This window comes from Salvelinus fontinalis, chromosome 5 (assembly GCF_029448725.1).
Source record: "Salvelinus fontinalis isolate EN_2023a chromosome 5, ASM2944872v1, whole genome shotgun sequence".
Lineage (NCBI taxonomy): Eukaryota > Metazoa > Chordata > Actinopteri > Salmoniformes > Salmonidae > Salvelinus > Salvelinus fontinalis.
The window spans coordinates 11,718,518-11,738,764 of record NC_074669.1 but is presented as its reverse complement, the minus strand read 5'-3'; the positions used below and the strand labels follow the sequence as shown (position 1 = coordinate 11,738,764).

Below are 20,247 nucleotides of genomic sequence, written 5' to 3'. Positions count from 1 at the left end.
CACTTTACCCTGCCTTCATGAACATACAGTACCTACCTCAAGTACCTCTATGCACATTGATCTGGTACTGGTACTCCCTGTACATATCTCCAATCTTGTGTATTTTATTCCTCGTGTTAGTTACTATTACATTTTTTAAAACTCTGCATCGTTGGGAAAGGTTTGTAAGCAAGCATTTCACTGTAAAGTCTACACCAGTTGTATTCGGCACATGTGAATTAAAATGGCATTTAATGTCTCTATTCCCTTTTAAATCTCAACCTGAAGGAGAGGTTATTTTAGGTTATTTACCAGACAATTGAAGGTTATTTTAGGTTATTACCAGACAACTGAAGGACAGGTTATTTAAGGTTATTACCAGACTATGGTAATACTGCTCTGAATATCAACAAAAAGAGAGTGGACTGTATGGTTCCACTAATGTCCAGCCATGTAGCTTAATAGTCTAAAGCCAAGAGAAACCTCTAGTCTAATAATCTTAACGCCTATAAAACAAACACATTATGTTTTTGAGACAGATGACAACACACTTTTCAATTTCCTTATCAATTTAATTAAAGTTCATTATGTTGTTGGCTTTTTTGTTTCCTTGGTCTTCCAGTATGTCATCAAGTTCCAGTCAGACCAGTAAGAGGTCTCAAACAAGGATCCCCTCTGCTGGCCAGCTGGTGGTACTGTCTTCCCTCTTGGGTAGCCAGTACCCGGCATCTCTCATACCGACCAGAACCTGAGCAAAGCAGCACTGTATTTCAAACCAACGAAATAACTGACAAATACATATTTACAGTCACATATAACTTTGTCTCTTCCTGGAGAGTGCCAGTGCTAAGTGATTCTCAGCACCAGCTTTTTATAGACTCCTTGCCACTGCAGTCCCACAGTCAGGTAGCTTAATATTGACCCCACAAATTAGGCCCACAAAATAAAATAGTAAATGTTCCAACAACGTATCAATTAATCATTACAGTTAAATAAACCAATCAACCAGTGGATTATAATTCAACCAGCATTTGGAATCTGCTCCCACATGTCAGTGACCTAGAAAAGCATTTGGAGGAAGACAATGTGTGAAAATAAGTTAAGACCAGAAAATAGTGAGAGTTAATCAGGGGTTCATACTGCCAGACAGTAGATATCTGGGCTATAGAAGTCACTGTATTCCACCCTGGTAACCGTTCCTTATCAAAACATATCCCCATTAAAACCTTATCCTTTATGAGGCGCAGTCCACTGACCCCAGGCCTGTACGGTGGCTGGGACAGACCGGAGGAGGGGGAACTGTGGAAGTTGTCAAAGCTCATCCTCCATCTGCTGAAACGCTTCTAAGTCCTCTCGCCAATCAGCCATCATGGCTTCCACTGATTTTCTGCTAGAGTCCTTGTCAACCTCAGGCTCCTCCTCTGGCTCAGGGTTCCTCTTAATGGCAGGTCCCACATCTTCCTCAGGAGTCACTTCCTCATTGTGGGGAGCTAATTCATCCTGCTCCATAGTCCTCACGTGTGACTGGTCGAGAGTTGCAGCAGGGACAGGTGAAGTTTGGTCTGTTGAACAATCTTCCTTCTCCTCCTGAACATCCATCCCTGAGGAAGGACAGAGGAGTGAGCTCAGTCCATTTTCAAACCACTTTCCACCACAATATATGAGCAGTGTCCTGCACAGTCATCCATATAGTTCCCTAGTATCCTACAATACATACACAGCCATACACCGTTTCCTACTCACTATGTATGTACATCTTACACAAGCACCTATCAGTCATTCCCAGACAGAAACAGGGCAGTGTTGCGGTTTACAAGAGGCAGCGAACAATAAACAGAATGGTACTGACGAGTCATGTGCAGAACAGACCAACAGTAATATTCTTCTGAGGGGTTCTGACATGGCCAGCTATATACACACACACAAGACTAACCTGCACTGAGCTGCTCTACCACACACAGAATAATGGAGGAGAGGAAAGAGATGAGGGCGATACTTACTGCTTTCCAGCAGGAGGCCAGGGAGAGGTTTACCTTTGAATATAGAGGCTGCTAAACCAAAGGGTGAAGGGAAAAGAAAGAGAAGAGAAGAGGAAAGTTACACTGTTACAGTCCACCACAGGGAAGGAGAGGAAGGAAAATGGAAAGAAGGGAGCCGTTTCCTGTATCACACATCAAACTGGGTGCTTACCATCCCCTACCTCCACTAAGGCTAGTACTGTAAAGTGGCCACAGGCCCACTATTTTGGTTCACCACTAAATCCTGAAATACTGGCCATTTTGAGATCTTTACAGAATCAAATATAGTCCCTAAAATCGTCTGAAATCCCACAAAACTATCCATATGCTGGAAAGACACTGTCCTGTCTTTGTTTAGTCACTAATGTACAACTGCCCTCTCCAGTGGATCTAACCTCTGTCTCTGGCCTTGTCGCTCAGCAGCACCTCCACCTCCCTGTACTCCTTGAGAGCCTCCAACAGGATGTTGCCTTCCTTGTAGAAGAGGAAGAGGAGGGGCAAAGTGACGTCGTCTGTGTTGCGGCCGTCGCCGGCCATCTGGAAGAGGGGAGCAGTGTCACTGCTGCTACCCTCGTTGTCGTCTGTGGAGGAGGAGGGTAATTAGCCAAGTTGAACAGGATACTATAATTAAGCAATGAGGCACAAGGATGTGTGATATATGGCCAATATACCACGGCTAAGGGCTGTTCTTAGGCACACCCCTAGACATGGTATATTGGCCATATACCACAAACCTCCAAGGTGCCTTATTGCTATTATAAACTGGTTACCAAGGTAATTAGAGCTGTAAAAATAAATGTTTTGTCATTCCCGTGGTATACGGTCTGATATACCACGGCTGTCAGTCAATCAGCATTCAGGGCTCGAACCACACAGTTTATAAATAGTAATGCATCAGTTTATTAAAGGTTATATAAAACATTCTGAAGGTGCTATGAACATTTATAAAGGTTAGAAGTATGATTATAGTTAGTGCAGCATTCTTGAAAGTAGATTCATTCAAATTGAGATCTTGTGTCAGTTGGTCCTCCTCACCGATGACGATGCCTCCGATGGCCCCAGCCTTCATGATGTGTCTGGCCTTCTCAGCAAACATACATTGGCCCCGCTGCAGCAGAGCAATGCGGCCCTGTACAAAGGCAGCGTTGCTCAGTTCCGCACAGCCACTGTAGGGTTCAGCCACTGTCACAAACCCACGAACCTACAGACAGACGGAGAGAAAGGGGGGGGGGGGGGCGGACTTGTTCAAACATCACTCAGAATGCCGAAAATAGAGAACATCTGGCACCTAGGGACAAGACAGGAAAAACCAACAAGCAAAGGTGTCCATCCATTAGAAATTGGCACACTGAAGAAACACTCACCCCTGTGATGCTCTTGGAAAGGTCTGTGCCAAACTGCGCTGGGCCAGAAGTCAGCACCACTCTGCCGAAGAAGGGGTGGGAGACTATCTGCACAGCGCGCGGAGGGAGCTGCTCCTTCTGCTGCTGGCTGGACAGCTCCATCATCTCCTGCATGAAGCGCATGCCGTCCTCTGCTGCCACAGCACTGACCGCCTAGAGAGAGACCGAGGGAAGGGGAGAGTGAGGAAAGGAGAGGGTAGTAGATAGAGTAGGGGAAGAGACTCAGTAACTCATATGGGGGTTGGCAGTGGTCTTATGATATCATTCAAACTCTCCCGGCTTGTCCTGTAAATTAATAATTTACCTGTGTAGCGTGTTGGACCAGCTGCACTCTGCCGTCTTTAAGGTGTATAAGGCTGACTCCCATCCTCCTCAGCAGCTCCAGGTGATCAGGGTTGTTGGCCATGAAGTCCTGAGCCCTCAGAGGTGGGCGACCCATCCCCGGCTCACTGGATGAGAGGGTGGAAGGCATCAAAGTTCACATTCAGTATGGTTGTGACAGGAACAATATTCTGTTTAACATGATTCCTCACATTAGACATATACTCCCCTATGTATATATTTGGACAGTGAAGCTAAAACGTAATTTGGCTCTATACTCCAGCATTTATTCTAAGAATATAATATGTTTCTGAACACTTCTACATTCATGCGGGTATAGTTAATCGTGAATAATGATGAGTGGGAAAGTTAGGCATAAATATCATATCCCCTCAAAATGCTAGTGACTCCAAAATGACAACACATTATTTACCATTAATTTCTATTGGGCACAAAATAGCCTGAAACACAACCAAAACAAAGTTTGTAGAGTCACACGCTTGATATAGTCACTGCATGCTAAAAATATGGGACCAAATACTAAATTATTTACTAAATGTAATACACTATGAGTGAATTTGTTCAAATTCTTATGACACCTTCAAAATGGGGAGACTAAACACACTACATGACCGAAGGTATTTGGACACCTGCTCGTCAAACATCTCATTCCAAAATCATGTGCATTAATATGGAGTTGGTCCCCCCTTTGCTGCTATAACAGCCTCCACTCTTCTGGGAAGGCTTTCCACTGGATGTTGGAACATTGCTGCAGGGACTTGCTTTCATTCAGCCACAAGAGCAATAGTGAGGTTGGGCACTGATGTTGGGCGATTAGGCCTGGCTTGCATTCAGTGTTCCAATTAATCCCAAAGGTGTTCGATGGGGTTGAGGTCAGGGCTCTGTGCAACCAGTCAAGTTCTTCCACACCGATTTCTGTATGGACCTTGCTTTGTGTGCAAGGGCATTGTCATGCTGAAACAGGAAAGGGCCTTCCCCAAACTGTTGCCACAAAGTTGGAAGCACAGAATTGTCTAGAATGTCATTGTATGCTATAGCGTTAAGATTTCCCTTCACTGGAACTAAGGGGCCAAGCCCAAAGAGAACATGTTTCCACTGGTCCAGAGTCCAATGACGGCAAGATTCACACCACTCCAGCTTGGCATTGTGCATGGTGATTTTATGCTTGTGTGCGGCTGCTCGGCCATGGAATCCAACTTCATGAAGCTCCCGATGAACCGTTCTTGTGCTGACATTGCTTCCAGAAGCTACGCACTTCAGCACTCGGTGCTCCCCATTCAAAGAGCTTGTGTGGCCTAGCACTTCGCTGCTGAGCCGTTGTTGCTCCGAGAAGTTTCCACTTCACAATAACAGCACTTACAGTTGACCAGGGCAGCTCTAGCAGGGCAGAAATTTGATGAACTGACTTGTTGGAAAGGTGGCATCCTATGATGGTTGAAAGTCACTGAGCTCTTCAGTAAGGTCATTCTACTGCCAATGTTTGTCTATGGAGATTGCATGGCTAAGTGATCAATTTTATACACGTCAACAACGGGTGTGGCTGAAATTTTAGCCAAATCCACTAATTTGAAAGAGGTTTCTACATACTTTTGTATATATAGTGTACATAAAGTGCATTCATTAATAAATGGTAAAACAGATATGTAAGAAGAAAAAAATCGAATAAAACATTACATTCGGTACTGTCGTCTCATAAAACATTTGATCTCAAATACAAAATGCTGGAGTATAGAGCTAAATTGTAGTTTTAGCTTCACTGTCCAAATAAATACATAGGGGGGGTGTATGTATAAATGTCCCTTACCGGTGAATGGCAGGACGGGGACAACTCTTGTCCACAGCACTCCTGATTGGATCTCGGAGGTTCCGTGGAAAGGCGGGGTCGGGGAAAAGGAGGCGTGTGTTGGGGCAGGTCCAATCAAAGTTAGAGTCATCCAACTCCTCCTCTGACTAAGACAAGAGGGGGAGAGAACAAACATGACTAACTGTATCATGTGAATATTTTTAGATGTACTATCATTAGAATTCTAGCTGATCACAGCAGGTGATCTTACTACACCCACCCAAAGAGATTTGACATAGGCGGAGAGATGAGGCAGAGATGGAGCCTGTACCGTGGTGTTGGCGGGAGGAGAGGGGGCGTGAGGAACAGTGGACAGGGACAGGGGCAGAAGGTGTGCCTCGGTGGTGAAGATATAATCCTCAACATTAAACGTCAGATCTTCCTCTTCCGCAAACAGAAGGAACAGGTACTTGAACATCTCTGCCAAGAAGAAAGAGTCCATTCTGAGAGGGGAGGAGTTAGGAAGAGAGAGGATTAATGATATTTGGGGCAGCAGGCCAACAGAGCAGACACCACAAACTATTTTGATTGAACTGGCACACTGTTGCTCAGCCACTAAAACCATCCACCTCTTAACCGCCCATCATTAAATTCCACTTAGTCATTAAATCCCTCCCTGTCCTCGGGGTATTCCCCTGGGTCTGGGCTCTCACCGGTCCTCGTGGCTCCCGGTGCGAACGTCCTTCATGGCAGCAAAGCCACAGGGGACCCGGGCAAATCGGTTCAGGTTGTCCAGCACCGTGCGGCCTACCTCCAGGTAGTAGGGGTCTTTGGTAGCCTAGAGGGGGTTCAGTGGGACCAGGGTTAGACACTGTACTACTGAATTAGGCAATAAGGAAGGCCACTAAGATCAAATGTACAGTGCATTCGGGAAGTATTCAGACCCCTCGACTTTTTACACATTTTGTTACGTTACAGCCTTATTCTAAAATGGATTCAATTGTCCCCCCCCCCCCCCCTCATTAGTCTACACACAATACCCTGTTGACAAAGTTTTAAAAAAAAGTTTCTAAAAACTGGAAATACCACATTTACATAAGTATTCTGCCCCTTTACTCAGTAGTTTGTTGAAGCACCTTTGGCAGCGATTATAACCTCGAGTCTTCTTGGGTATTTTAAAAAACTTTTTATTTATTTAACTAGGCAAGTCAGTCAAGAACAAACTCTTATTTACAATGACGGCCTACGGCTGGGCCAATTGTGCGCCTCCCTATGGGACTCGGCCAGTTGTGATACAGCCTGGATTCAAACCAGGGTGTCTGTAGTGACACCTCAAGCACTGAGATGCAGAGCCTTAGACCACTGCGCCACTCGGGAGCCCCGGGTAAGAAACTATTCTTCTCTGCAGATTCTCTCAATCTCTGTCAATTCGGATGGGGAGCGTCACTACACAGCTATTTTCAGGTCTCTACAGAGATGCTCGATCGGGTTCAAGTCCGGGCTCTGGCTGGGCCACTCAAGGATATTCAGAGACTTGTCCTGAAGCCACTCCTGCGTTGTCTTGGCTGTGTGCTTAGGGTCGTTGTCCTGTTGGAAGGTGAACCTTCACCCCAGTCTGAGGTCCTGAGCGCTCTGGAGCAGATTTTCATCAAGGACCTCTGTACTTTGATCCGTTCATCTTTCCCTCGATCCTGACTAGTCTCCCAGTCCCTGAAAAACATCCCCACAGCATGATACGGCTACCATGCTTCACCGTAGGGATGGTGCCAGGTTTCCTCCAGATGTGACACTTGGCATTCAGGCCAATGATTTCAAGCTTGGTTTCATCAGACCAGAGAATCTTGTTTCTCATGGTCTGAGAGTCTTTAGGTGCCTTTTGGCAAACTCCAAGCAGGCGGTCATGTGCCTTTTACTGAGGAGTGGCTTCCATCTGGCCACTCTACCATAAAGGCCTGATTGGTGGAGTGATGCTGAGATGGTTGTCCTTCTGCAAGGTTCCATCTCCACAGAGGAACTCTGGAGCTCTTTCAGAGTGACCATCGGGTTCTTTGTGACCTCCCTGACCAAGAACTTTCTCCCCCAACTGGTCAGTTTGGCCAGATGGCCAGCTCTAGGAAGAGTCTTGGTGGTTCCAAAACTTCTTCCATTTAAGAATGGTGGAGGCCACTGTGTTCTTGGGAACCTTCAATGCTGTAGACATTTTTGGTACCCTTCCCCAGATCTGCCTCAACACAATCCTGTCTCAGAGCTCTACGGACAATTCCTTTGACTTCATGGCTTGGTTTTTGATCTGAAATGTACTGCCAACTGTGAGACCTTATATAGACAGGTGTGTGCCTTTCCAAATCACGCCCAATCAATTGAATTTATCACAGGTGGACTCCAATCAAGTTGTAGAAACATCAAGGATGATCAATGGAAACAGGACAATTTCAAGTCTCATAGCAAAGGGTCTGTATAGATGTAAATAAGGTATTTGTTTTTTTTTGTTTTTTTTATAAATGATCAACAATTTCAAACAACCAGTTTTCGCATTGTCATTATGGGGTATTGTGTGTAAATTGATGAGGAAAACATTTCATTTAATCCATTTTTAAAAAAGGTTGTAACGTACCAAAATGTGGAAAAAGTGAAGTATGTATCGTTATGTCAACTTCTAGACTGCATGTCTCCACAGTCCTTACCTTGTATAGGAAATAGGTGCTCTCTGCAAACTCAGGTCTTAGTGGATGCTGAGCCCAATGTACCCTGAAATCAGTGGTGAATGCCTGGGGAAGACATAGAGAGGGGTGTTAAAGGTTACAGCCTGAGTGAGAACAAAGAAAGAGGTGGAGAGGGAGCATAAAAGAGAGCTTACCTCTGGGAGGAAGTTGTGTTTCTTGGTGACTTGATACAGCATCTCATGGGTCTCAATGGCCGGCCGGATATCTCCCTTCAACACCTGGGGGATTCATTAACAATGTTAGGAGAGTAAAAGTCTTAATTTGTCTCCCTAATCTCAGCACCAGGTCTATGTACTAAAACCCCTGCTTAGGCAGCTGGTCTGTTAGTGACGCCAGTCACCTGCAGCCCAGGGAAGAAGGCCAGGAGGGAGTCCATCCAGGTGCGAGCAGGCAGCAGAGGCTTGTGGATGTGAACGTCCAGCAGGAGAGGAGGCTGGCTGATGTACTTCATTATAGACGCATAGTGCTGGAAACACAAATAATGAGAACATTTGAAAAGCTAAGGATGAGAATCTTTAACAGCATACTTTGTGTGGATTGAACAATAAGGGCATAAAAGCATTCCATTATCCAAGCCAGAGTAAGGTTACAGTGTGTGAGGTCACTCACAATGTTGAAGCGCTGCAGAAACAGGTCATCTCCCAGGAGAATATAGGCCTTCAGCAGGTACTCATAATACGAGTCAATCCCTGCTCCCACTCCGCTGTCTGGAACAATACAACACAACAGTGTACCGTTTCATACTGCAGAAACACACTCATGTCTTTTTTCTACAAGTACAGAACATCAGCTCCTACCGCCTTGCCATTTCACTTCTATCACACCTAATACATTGTCCGTCTCTGGATAAATCAAAGGAAATCCTCCTTTATAATACAGTAGATACCAGTTATGGCCCGGGACTGGTTCCCTCTCTCACCCCTGCGGACCCACTCTCCTGAGTGGATGTTGATGGTTGTTCCTACCAGGTTGCTATTCCTCTGCCTCTTCTCCCACAGGAAGTCGAGGGCTCTCCGTGCATGGACCTGTGTAGAATACAATGAATCAATATCATTCAGACACACTGGCATCTATGATAATCAACAATGAAGGTCTAGTAGTGCTGTCTACTAGTATTAGTCCTGATCTGAACAAGGTTTAAAGTAAGAGAGATCATTGTCTATTTTTACCTCAAACACAGGGTCCCCAGTGAAGCGACTCAAGGCAGCGAACTCCAGGATAATTGTGCCAGCACAAGCTGTACAGGTGTCCGTCTCTGTGCCCGTCCGACTCTCAGGACCCCTGATGCCATGCTTCAAGTTTACCTGTTGAGTGGAATAAAAAGGCTCAATATATTGGTCATAGACTCAAATCCACAGCTGTGTCCAAAGACATTGTTCAGGTGAACTATACAGCCATAGAAAACCTGGCTGCAGAAAACTGTAGCAGCTGTATGCAGAGCACTGAAGCAGATAATACAATTATGCAGTCATAATCGGAGAGGGCTGCGTGTGTGTACAAATGCGTGTGTATGGTCAGGACATATCCCAACAGCCGTGGCCTTATGTATAGTCTGAGGGCTCACCCTGGGGTAAGGCAGGCCACTGCTGGTGTTGAAGGCAGGCAGGAGTCTGAGACCCAAGTCTTTGGCCATGTGGAGCAGCTCATCCTGGTACCACTGCATGTGATACCCTGTATCCTTCAGCATCACCGCCATGGAGTGGCCCCCTAGCAGCCCTCTGGAAACATGAGGAAAGTCACAAAGGTCACACAATAGTATGAGGACAACCCTTCAAATTAGTGGATTCGGCTATTTCAACCACACCCATTGCTGACAAGTGTATAAAAGAGCACACAGCCATGTAATCTCCATTGACAAACATTGGCAGTAGAATGTTCTTACTGAAGAGCTCACTGACTTTCAATGTGGCACTGTCATAGGATGTCACCTTTCCAAAAAAATTCTGCCCTGTTAGAGCTGCCCTGGTCAACTGTAAGTGCTGTTATTCTGAAGTGGAAATGTCTAGGAGCAACAACGGCTCAGCCGCGAAATCGCCTGTCCTCGGTTGCAAAACTCACTACCGAGTTCCAAATTGCCTCTGGAAGCAACGTCAGCACAAAAACTGTTCATCAGGAGCTTCATGAAATGGGCAACCATGGCTGAGCAGCCTCACTCAGTGCTAATGTCACCATGTGCAATGCCAAGCGTCGGCTGGAGTGGTGTAAAGCTTGCAGTCATTGGACTCTGGAGCGGTGGAAACGCATTCCCTGGAGTGATGAATCACCCTTTACCATCTGGCAGTCTGATGGACGAATCTGGTTTTGGCGGATGCCAGGAGAACGCTACCTGCCCAATTGCATAGTGCCAACTGTAAAGTTTGGTGGAGGAGGAATAATGGTCTGGGGCTGTTTTTCATGGTTCGGTCTAGGCCCCTTAGGTCCAGTGAAGTTAAATCTTAACACTACAGCACACAATTACATTGTAGATGATTCTGTGCTTCCACCTTAAGTGGCAACAGTTTGGGGAAGGCCCTTTCCTGTTTCAGCATGACATTACACCTGTGCACAAAGCGAGGTCCATACAGAAATGGTTTGTTGAGATCGGTGTGGAAGAACTTGAATGGCCTGCACAGCGCCCTGACCGCAACCCCATTGAACACCTCTGGGGTGAATTGGAACGCCGACTGCACGCCAGGCCTAATCGCCCAACATCAGTGCCCGTCCTCACGAATGCTTGTGGCTGAATGAAAGCAAGTCCCTGCAGCAATGTTCCAGCACACATACACAGTTCGTTTGCTGTTGTATTTGTGCTGTTGCCAGTGTCTGTCTGTGTCGTCTGTTTTGTCTTACATCGTTTTATTTTTTATCCCAGCCCCCCCACAGGAAGCTTCTTGCCAGGCTATTGTAAATAAGATTGTTCTTCATTTACTTGCCTGGGTAAAAAAAAGAACATTTCCATCCCCTCATTAACTGGCTTCAAGTTTTTTTTCTTACCCCAGCACACGGATGTTGGTCTCAAAGACAGACACCACGATGTCATTGTCCAGTCGCACATCTGTCAACACTCTCCGCACTGCTTCTTCAAACTCTGTCGTCTTGTTTAAGAGCTGGAAGTAAATACAGAATTAAATATATGAAAATCATTGTCTACCCAGAGGTTCAACAAATCAAAATAAGGAGGTTGGTAAAACAAACTAAAGATGAAACCTACCACTAGAGTGTCCAAGGTATCGATGAGGGTGAGAGAGAACCTTAAAACACACAAAGACAAATCAATCAGCATCAATTATAGTCCCTTATGGCTAGAAGATATCAACAGAGAGTTAGAGTATTCCAATGCAGGCAGGACTGTGTCTCCAGGCACTCACTTCCCCAGTGCGTCGTCCACGTCTCCCCGACTGGGCTCCAGCCCACGCACCCTCCCCCGACACGTCAGAGGCATCAGCTCATCTGCTGGGTACGCATGGTCCTGGAGAACACAACCAATAATATATATTTTATCAAATTTAACCTTTATTTAACTAGGCAAGTCAGTTAAGAACAATTTCTTATTTTACTGCCTACCCCGGCCAAACCTGGACGTCTCCCAATCACAGCCGGATGTGATGCAGCCTGGATTCGAACCAGGTACTGCAGTGCACTGAGATGCAGTGTTTTAGACCCCTGCGCCACTCGGGAGCCCAATAAAGATCAATGGTAGTGTGTAGAAGTCGACTGATTATGATTTTTCACCACCGATACCGATTATTGGAGGGCCGATACCGATTAATCAGACGATATACACTGCTCAAAAAAATGAAGGGAACACTTAAACAACACAATGTAACTCCAAGTCAATCACACTTCTGTGAAATCAAACTGTCCACTTAGGAAGCAACACTGATTGACAATAAATTTCACATGCTGTTGTGCAAATGGAATAGACAAAAGGTGGAAATTATAGGCAATTAGCAAGACACCCCCCAAAACAGGAGTGATTCTGCAGGTGGTGACCACAGACCACTTCTCAGTTCCTATGCTTCCTGGCTGATGTTTTGGTCACTTTTGAATGCTGGCGGTGCTCTCACTCTAGTGGTAGCATGAGACGGAGTCTACAACCCACACAAGTGGCTCAGGTAGTGCAGTTCATCCAGGATGACACATCAATGCGAGCTGTGGCAAAAGGTTTGCTGTGTCTGTCAGCGTAGTGTCCAGAGCATGGAGGCGCTACCAGGAGACAGGCCAGTACATCAGGAGACGTGGAGGAGGCCGTAGGAGGGCAACAACCCAGCAGCAGGACCGCTACCTCCGCCTTTGTGCAAGGAGGTGCACTGCCAGCGCCCTGCAAAATGACCTCCAGCATGCCACAAATGTGCATGTGTCTGCTCAAACGGTCAGAAACAGACTCCATGAGGGTGGTATGAGGGCCCGACGTCCACAGGTGGGGGTTGTGCTTACAGCCCAACACCGTGCAGGACGTTTGGCATTTGCCAGAGAACACCAAGATTGGCAAATTTGCCACTGGTGCCCTGTGCTCTTCACAGATGAAAGCAGGTTCACATTGAGCACATGAGCACATGTGACAGACGTGACAGAGTCTGGAGACGCCGTGGAGAACGTTCTGCTGCCTGCAACATCCTCCAGCATGACCGGTTTGGCGATGGGTCAGTCATGGTGTGGGGTGGCATTTCTTTTCTTTTTTCATTTCTCTGGCGAGCACAGCCCTCCATGTGCTCCATAGCTTGACTGCCAATAGGTACCGAGATGAGATCCTCAGACCCCTTGTGAGACCATATGCTGATACAAGCACATTTGTGGCCTGCTGGAGGTCATTTTGCAGGGCTCTGGCAGTGCACCTCCTTGCACAAAGGCGGAGGTAGCGGTCCTGCTGCTGGGTTGTTGCCCTCTTACGGCTTCCTCCACGTCTCCTGATGTACTGGCCTGTCTCCTGGTAGCGCCTCCATGCTCTGGACACTACGCTGACAGACACAGCAAACCTTTTGCCACAGCTCGCATTGATGTGCCATCCTGGATGAACTGCACTACCTGAGCCACTTGTGTGGGTTGTAGACTCCGTCTCATGCTACCACTAGAGTGAGAGCACCGCCAGCATTCAAAAGTGACCAAAACATCAGCCAGGAAGCATAGGAACTGAGAAGTGCTCTGTGGTCACCACCTGCAGAATCACTCCTTTTTTGGGGGTGTCTTGCTAATTGCCTATAATTTCCACCTTTTGTCTATTCCATTTGCACAACAGCATGTGAAATGTATTGTCAATCAGTGTTGCTTCCTAAGTGGACAGTTTGATTTCACAGAAGTGTGATTGACTTGGAGTTACATTGTGTTGTTTAAGTGTTCCCTTTATTTTTTTGAGCAGTGTATATATATATATATATATATTTGTAATAATGACAATTACAACAATACTGAATGAACACTTATTTTAACTTAATATAATACAGCAATAAAATCAATTTAATCTCAAATAAATAACGAAACATGTTCAATTTGGTTTAAATAATGCAACAACAAAGTGTTGGAGAAGAAAGTAAAAGTGCAATATGTGCTATGTAAGAAAGCTAACGTTTCAGTTCCTTGCTCAGAACATGAAAACATATGAAAGCTGGTGGTTCCTTTTAACATGAGTCTTCAATATTCCCAGGTAAGAAGTTTTAGGTTTTAGTTACTATAGGACTATTTCTCTCTATACCATTTGTATTTCATATACCTTTGACTATTGGATGTTCTTATAGGCACTATAGTATTGCCAGCCTAATCTCAGGAGTTGATAGGCTTGAAGTCAAACAGTGCTGTGCTTTAAAAATTGCGAAAAGCTGCTGGCAAACAGAGGAAAGTGCAGTTTGAATGAATGCTTACGAGCATGCTGCTGCCTACCACCGCTCAGTCAGACTGCTCTGTCAAATTATAGACTTAATTATAATATAATAACACAGAAATACGAGCCTTAGATCATTAATATGGTCAAATCCGGAAACTATCATTTCGAAAGCAAAACGTTTATTCTTTCAGTGAAATATGGAATCGTTCCGTATTTTATTGAACGGGTAGCAACCCTAAGTCTAATTATTGCTGTTACATTGCACAACCTTCAATGTTATGTCATAATTACGTAAATATCTGGCAAATTAATTACGGTCTTTGTTAGGAAGAAATGGTCTTCACACAGTTCGCAACGAGCCAGGCGGCTCAAACTGCTGCATATACCCTGACTGCTTGCACGGAACGCAAGAGAAGTGACACAATTTCCCTAGTTAAAAGAAATTCATGTTAACCTTTCTGAACCACCCATCCCGGATCCGGGATAATTGTCATCAGAAACGCTGACTAGCGCCACAGGTATATAATATAATATAATTTCATGAAATCACAAGTGCAATATTGCAAAACACAGCTTAGCCTTTTGTTAATCCATCTGTCTCAGATTTTGAAATTATGCTTTACAGCGAAAGCAATACAAGCGTTTGTGTAAGTTTATCGATCTCGACAAAACAATAAGTACACCTAGCATCAGGTAACTTGGTCACGAAAATCAGAAAAGCAATCAAATTAATCGTTTACCTTTGATGATCTTCGGATGTTTTCACTCACGAGACTCCCAGTTAGACAACAAATGTTCCTTTTGTTCCATAAATATATTTTTTATATCCAAATACCTCCGTTAGTTTGATGCGTTATGCCCAGGAATCCACCGGAAAGAGCACTCGCGACAAAGCCGAAAAAAATCCCAAATTATATCCATAATGTCCACAGAAACATGTCAAACGTTTTTTATAATCCATCTTCAGGGTGTTTTTCAAATATCTATTCGATAATATATCAACCGGGACAGTTGGCTTTTCACCAGGACAGGGAGGAACAATGGCCGCCACTCTGAGAGCCCCCACCTATCCACTTACGCAATGTGCCCTTTCACGCTCATTCTTCAAAATAAAAGCCTGAAACTATGTCTAAAGGCTGTTGACACCTCAGGGAAGCCATAGAAAAAGAAGTCTGGTTGATATCCCTTTCAAATGGGCAATAGGAATGCTTAGGAACAGAGAGGTTTCAAAAACAGGGTCACTTCCTGATTGGATTTTCCCCAGGTTTTAGCCTGCAATATCAGTTCTGTTTAACTCACAATTTTTTTTAACAGTTTTGGAAACTTCAGTGTTTTCTATCCTAATCTGACACTTATATGCATAATCTAGTTTCGGGGGCTGAGAAATAGGCAGTTTCAAATGGGTACGATTTTTAGACAAAAACGAAAATGTCGCCCCCTAGTGTTACGTTTTTTACATGCAAAATTAACTAAATATGCAGGTTTAAAAATATATACTTGTGTATTGATTTTAAAGAAAGGCATTGAGGCATTGATGTTATGGTTAGGTACACATTGGTGCAACGACAGTGCTTTTTTCACGAAATGCGCTAGTTAAATCATCACCCGTTTGGCGAAGTAGGCTGTGATTCGATGAGAAAATAACAGGCACCGCATCAATTATATGCAACGCAGGACAAGCTAGATAAACTAGTAATATCATCAGACCATGTGTAGTTAACTAGTGATTATGTTAAGATTGATTGTTTTTATAAGATAAGTTTAATGCTAGCTAGCAACTTACCTTGGCTTCTTGCTGCCCACGCGTAACAGGTAGTCAGCCTGCCACGCAGGCTCCTTGTGGAGTGCAATGTAAGGCAGGTGGCTAGAGCGTTGGACTAGTAACCGGAATGATGCAAAAACGAATCCCCGAGCTGACAAGGTAAAAATCTGTCGTTCTGCCCCTGAACAAGGCAGTTAACCCACCGTTCCTAGGCCGTCACTGAAAATAAGAATGTGTTCTTAACTGACTTGCCTAGTTAAATAAAGGTGTATATAAAAAAATAAAAATAAACGGCCACAATCAGTGTCCAAAAATACCGATTACCGATTGTTATGAAAACTTGAAATTGGTCCCTAATTAATCGACCATTCCGATTAATCGGCCGACCTCTAGTCCGGACCTCTGGCAGTCTCTGGGGGTGCCACAGGGTTCAATTCTCAGGCAGACTCTCTTCTCTGTATACATCAATGATGTCGCTCTTGCTGCTGGTGATTCTCTGATCCACCTCTACGTAGACGACACCATTCTGTATACTTCTGGCCCTTCGTTGGACACTGTGTTAACTAACCTCCAGACGAGCTTCAATGCCATACAATTTTCCTTCCGTGGCCTCCAACTGCTCTTAAATGCAAGTAAAACTAAATGCATGCTCTTCAACCGATCACTGCCCGCCCGTCCAGCATCACTACTCTGGACGGTTCTGACTTAGAATATGTGGACAACTACAAATACCTAGGTGTCTGGTTAGACTGTAAACTCTCCTTCCAGACTCACAATAAGCATCTCCAATTCAAAATTAAATCTAGAAATCGGCTTCCTATTTCGCAACAAAGCATCTTTCACTCATGCTGCCAAACATACCCTCGTAAAACTGACCATCCTACCGATCCTCGACTTCGGCGATGTCATTTACAAAATAGCCTCCAACATTCTACTCAACAAATTGGATGCAGTCTATCACAGTGCCATCTGTTTTGTCACCAAAGCCCCATATACTACCCACCACTGTGACCTGTACGCTCTCGTTGGCTGGCCCTCGCTTCATACTCGTCGCCAAACCCACTGGTTCCAGGTCATCTACAAGTCTCTGCTAGGTAAAGCCCCGCCTTATCTCAGCTCACTGGTCACCATAGCAGCACCCACTCGTAGCACGCTCTCCAGCAGGTATATCTCACTGGTCACCCCCAAAGCCAATTCTTCCTTTGGCCGCCTTTCCTTCCAGTTCTCTGCTGGCAATGACTGGAACGAACTGCAAAAATCACTGAACCTGGAGACTCATGTCTCCCTCACTAGCTTTAAGCACCAGCTGTCAGAGCAGCTCACAGATCACTGCACCTGTAAGTAGCCCGTCTGTAAATAGCCCATCCAACTACCTCATCCCCATACTGTATTTATTTATCTATCTTGCTCCTTTGCACCCCAGTATCTCTACTTGCACATTCATCTTCTGCACATCTACCATTCCAGTGTTTAATTGCTATATTGCAATTACTTCGCCACCATGGCCTATTTATTTCCTTAACTCCCTTATCTTACCTCATTTGCACTCACTGTGTATAGACTTTTTTCCCCCTTTTTTTTCTACTGTATTATTGACCGTATGTTTGTTTATTCCATGTGTAACTCTGTGTTGTTGTATATGTCAAACTGCTATGCTCTATCTTGGCCAGGTCGCAGTTGCAAATGAGAACTTGTTCTCAACTAACCTACCTGGTTAAATAAAGGTGAAATAAAAAAATTAAAAAAAATGAGTACCAGTACATCTCAACAGAACATCTAAAATGTTTTGCATTATTAGATTGTTGCTAAACCACTCTCCCAGTTATGTGAAGGGGGCAGGTGGTGACGAGACTTACCATATAATTGGAATAAGCATGGTCAAACATCTCAACCACTTGGTTCCTTGATGAGAAACAAAGAAAGAACAAGTCAGTTTAGCTCAAACTATTTTAGTCTGAACTTGCCACACATCTAGCCCAGGACCAGGCATCTTTCTTACTCACCTCAGCTTGAGCTTCTCCTCTCGTGACATAGACTGTCCCAGCCTGCATAAGTTGCTCAGCAATAGCAGCAACAATAGGGTCGACATTGTTGCAGGGTGAAACCACAACACCGTCCACATACCTACAACCTAGCTCTCTCAGTCAAGTACAACTATAACCTATCATCACATTAATATAGGCCTAGACACCAAAAGTCTCTGATAAACACAAACACACTCAGATCTCATGTGCACATATTCAGAACCAGGGGATACTTCAGGCCCAGTTACTGTCTGGTCCAATGGCTAATGAATGCATCCCAATACCACATTGAGGCAGTGCTGTTTATTAGGCCCACAATACTGTTACTAATCAGCTTGTTGATGCCAATTTAGACACCATCTATGACTCACTTGTCCTCTCCAATGTCATACAGTACAAATCCAAGTAATGGTTGAGGTGTGACAAGGGGTTGGACAAACAACGGTATCTAAAATCCAAAGTCAGGCTAACATAACAAGCAATCTATATATTTGACCATTTGCAGGAATGCTGTAGCTATTATGTAAACTGATAGTGATCTGTCATAGGATGCGTCTCATAATCGAAGACCAAGCTCCAGTAGTGTAAAGTACTTAACTCGTTTTGGGAGGTATCTGTACTTTACTATTAATACTTTTTACTTCACTACATTCCTAAAGACAATAATGTACTTTTTACTCCATAGATTTTCACTGACACCCAAAAGGACAGGAAAAGTGTCCAATTCACACACTTATCAAGAGAACATCCCTGGCCATCCCTACTGCCTCTGATCTGGCAGACTCACTAAACACAAAGTTTGTAAATTATGTCAGAGTGTTTTAGTATGCCCCTGGTTTGCTTATTATAAGGAACGTGAAATTATTTATATTTTAACTTTTGATTCTTAAGTATATTTAAAACCAACTATTTAGACTTTTACTCAAGTATTATTTTGCTGGGTGACCAACTTTTACTCTGTCATTTTCTATGAAGGTATCCTTACTTTACTCAAGTATGACTTTTTCCACGACAGCAAAGTTCTATCAAGCCGTTAACACATGCTCCTTCCTTGACTGAGAGTCCAGTTCCTTAGAACCATGTTCACCTGCTGGTCACACACGACACCGGGACCTACAGCAGCGTGTAACACGTTGGCAAAGCTTCAGTCAACACAAAACATGATTCACATACTGCTAATCCCCGCTGTCTAACGTTTCCTAACGAACCGGCAATCACATTACTAAATACTGACAGAATAACGTTATTCCTCAAGCCAATCAAAACAAACTGTCGTTCCTTATTAACGTTTCTTGACACCCGTGACTTTTTGAGTTAGCAGACACTATAAAAGCCTACTGCCAGGAATACTGGCAAGCTGAATAGGTAAATTATCTCGCTTTCTGCTTAGACTAACAAATAATCTAATCATTATATATATATATATATATATATATATATATATTTAGTTAATTTCTATATATTATCACAACAGTAACGTTAACTGGCTATAACCTTTAACGTTACCGTCGCTATCGACAAACAATAGCCCCACAGAGAAGCGCCAGCTAGCTAATGCCGCTAGCTATCGGTCTTTTCCTGGAACAATTCGGATTATATCCATGAAACAAGATAGACTGTTGTTATATCCTCCTCATTAGACAGCTCTCTTCTTTCGTTAGCCAGTTTTTGATGCGCATAGCCAGCTACAGTAGCTAGCTACCCAGCTTGGCCGGTAAACGACAGTCCGATAACAAGCGAAGTAGGAAAGACGTCGGGTCACTTTCGGCCGTTGAGTTGGTGTATTTTTTCTTCTTGTTATACAGGAAAATATTTGGTAGTTTTATGTTGCTTTAATGATGGACCTTTAGCCGCCAGCTGGCCGTCAAAGAAAAGCGAGTAGTGCTGTTTAGAAGATAAATGTCAACATCCGCATCCGGTTAGGTTTTGTATCCACCCCTCTGCCCCGCCCGACACCTAAATGTAGTTTTGTTATGCAGTATTATCATATCTACACTACTTCAGTCGTTATACATTTGGGGAGAATATGCTTTATAAAATTAGATGGCAACATACATAACGGTTGACATTTGTTAGTTCCTTGAATATTTGGCAGACATCCGAGTGAATCTTCCACATTTTTGATATTCACTAAATTTCCCATCTAGCCTAGCGAACCAGACTGGTCTCATAGACTAGACGTAACATAGTAAACCTGTGTCCGAGAAATACAATTCGTATAATATGTTACGTTTGTTATAGAAGAACAAATTCTTATTTACAATTACAGCCTACACCAGCCAAACCCAGACGATGCTGCCGCCCTATCAGACTCCCAATCACGGCCAGTTGTGATACAGGCTGGATTCGAACCAGGGTGTCTGTAGTGACGCCACAAGCACTGAGATCAAGACCGCTGCGCCACTTGGGAGCAACT

At 44.3% G+C, this 20,247-nt stretch overlaps 1 protein-coding gene across 5 annotated transcripts; it reads right to left on the bottom strand.

Moving 5' to 3' along the window:
* Window positions 1-530: 530 nt before the first annotated feature.
* Window positions 531-19,753, bottom strand: LOC129855107 (ER degradation-enhancing alpha-mannosidase-like protein 3). Of its 5 annotated transcripts, none has more exons than XM_055922439.1 (21): window positions 17,811-19,753; window positions 17,664-17,709; window positions 11,596-11,696; window positions 11,439-11,478; window positions 11,222-11,334; window positions 9,813-9,966; window positions 9,418-9,552; window positions 9,168-9,273; window positions 8,858-8,955; window positions 8,589-8,714; window positions 8,383-8,466; window positions 8,210-8,293; window positions 6,239-6,363; window positions 5,806-6,028; window positions 5,547-5,692; window positions 3,705-3,849; window positions 3,362-3,553; window positions 3,033-3,198; window positions 2,393-2,578; window positions 1,980-2,030; window positions 531-1,580 (listed from the first exon to the last, which is right to left on the bottom strand). In XM_055922439.1, the coding sequence occupies exons 1-21, from the start codon at window positions 17,927-17,929 to the stop codon at window positions 1,291-1,293; spliced, it is 2,730 nt and encodes a 909-aa protein (XP_055778414.1). In that variant the 5' UTR covers window positions 17,930-19,753; the 3' UTR covers window positions 531-1,290. The 5 variants fall into 5 exon arrangements, with proteins under 5 accessions (XP_055778414.1, XP_055778415.1, XP_055778416.1 ...); XM_055922440.1 differs by having other exon boundaries at window positions 1,980-2,027; XM_055922441.1 differs by having other exon boundaries at window positions 5,857-6,028.
* Between the last annotated feature and the right edge of the window lie 494 nt (window positions 19,754-20,247).

Coding starts and splice junctions, on each gene's coding strand:
- LOC129855107 (XM_055922439.1), bottom strand. CDS start 17,929: ATGTGGACGGTGTTGTGGTTTCACCCTGCAACAATGTCGACCCTATTG. Junction 6,364..8,209: donor GCACCTATTTCCTATACAAG/GTAAGGACTGTG, acceptor AACCCCCTCTAG/GCTACCAAAGACCCCTACTA. Junction 3,199..3,361: donor TTTCCAAGAGCATCACAGGG/GTGAGTGTTTCT, acceptor GTCTGTCTGTAG/GTTCGTGGGTTTGTGACAGT.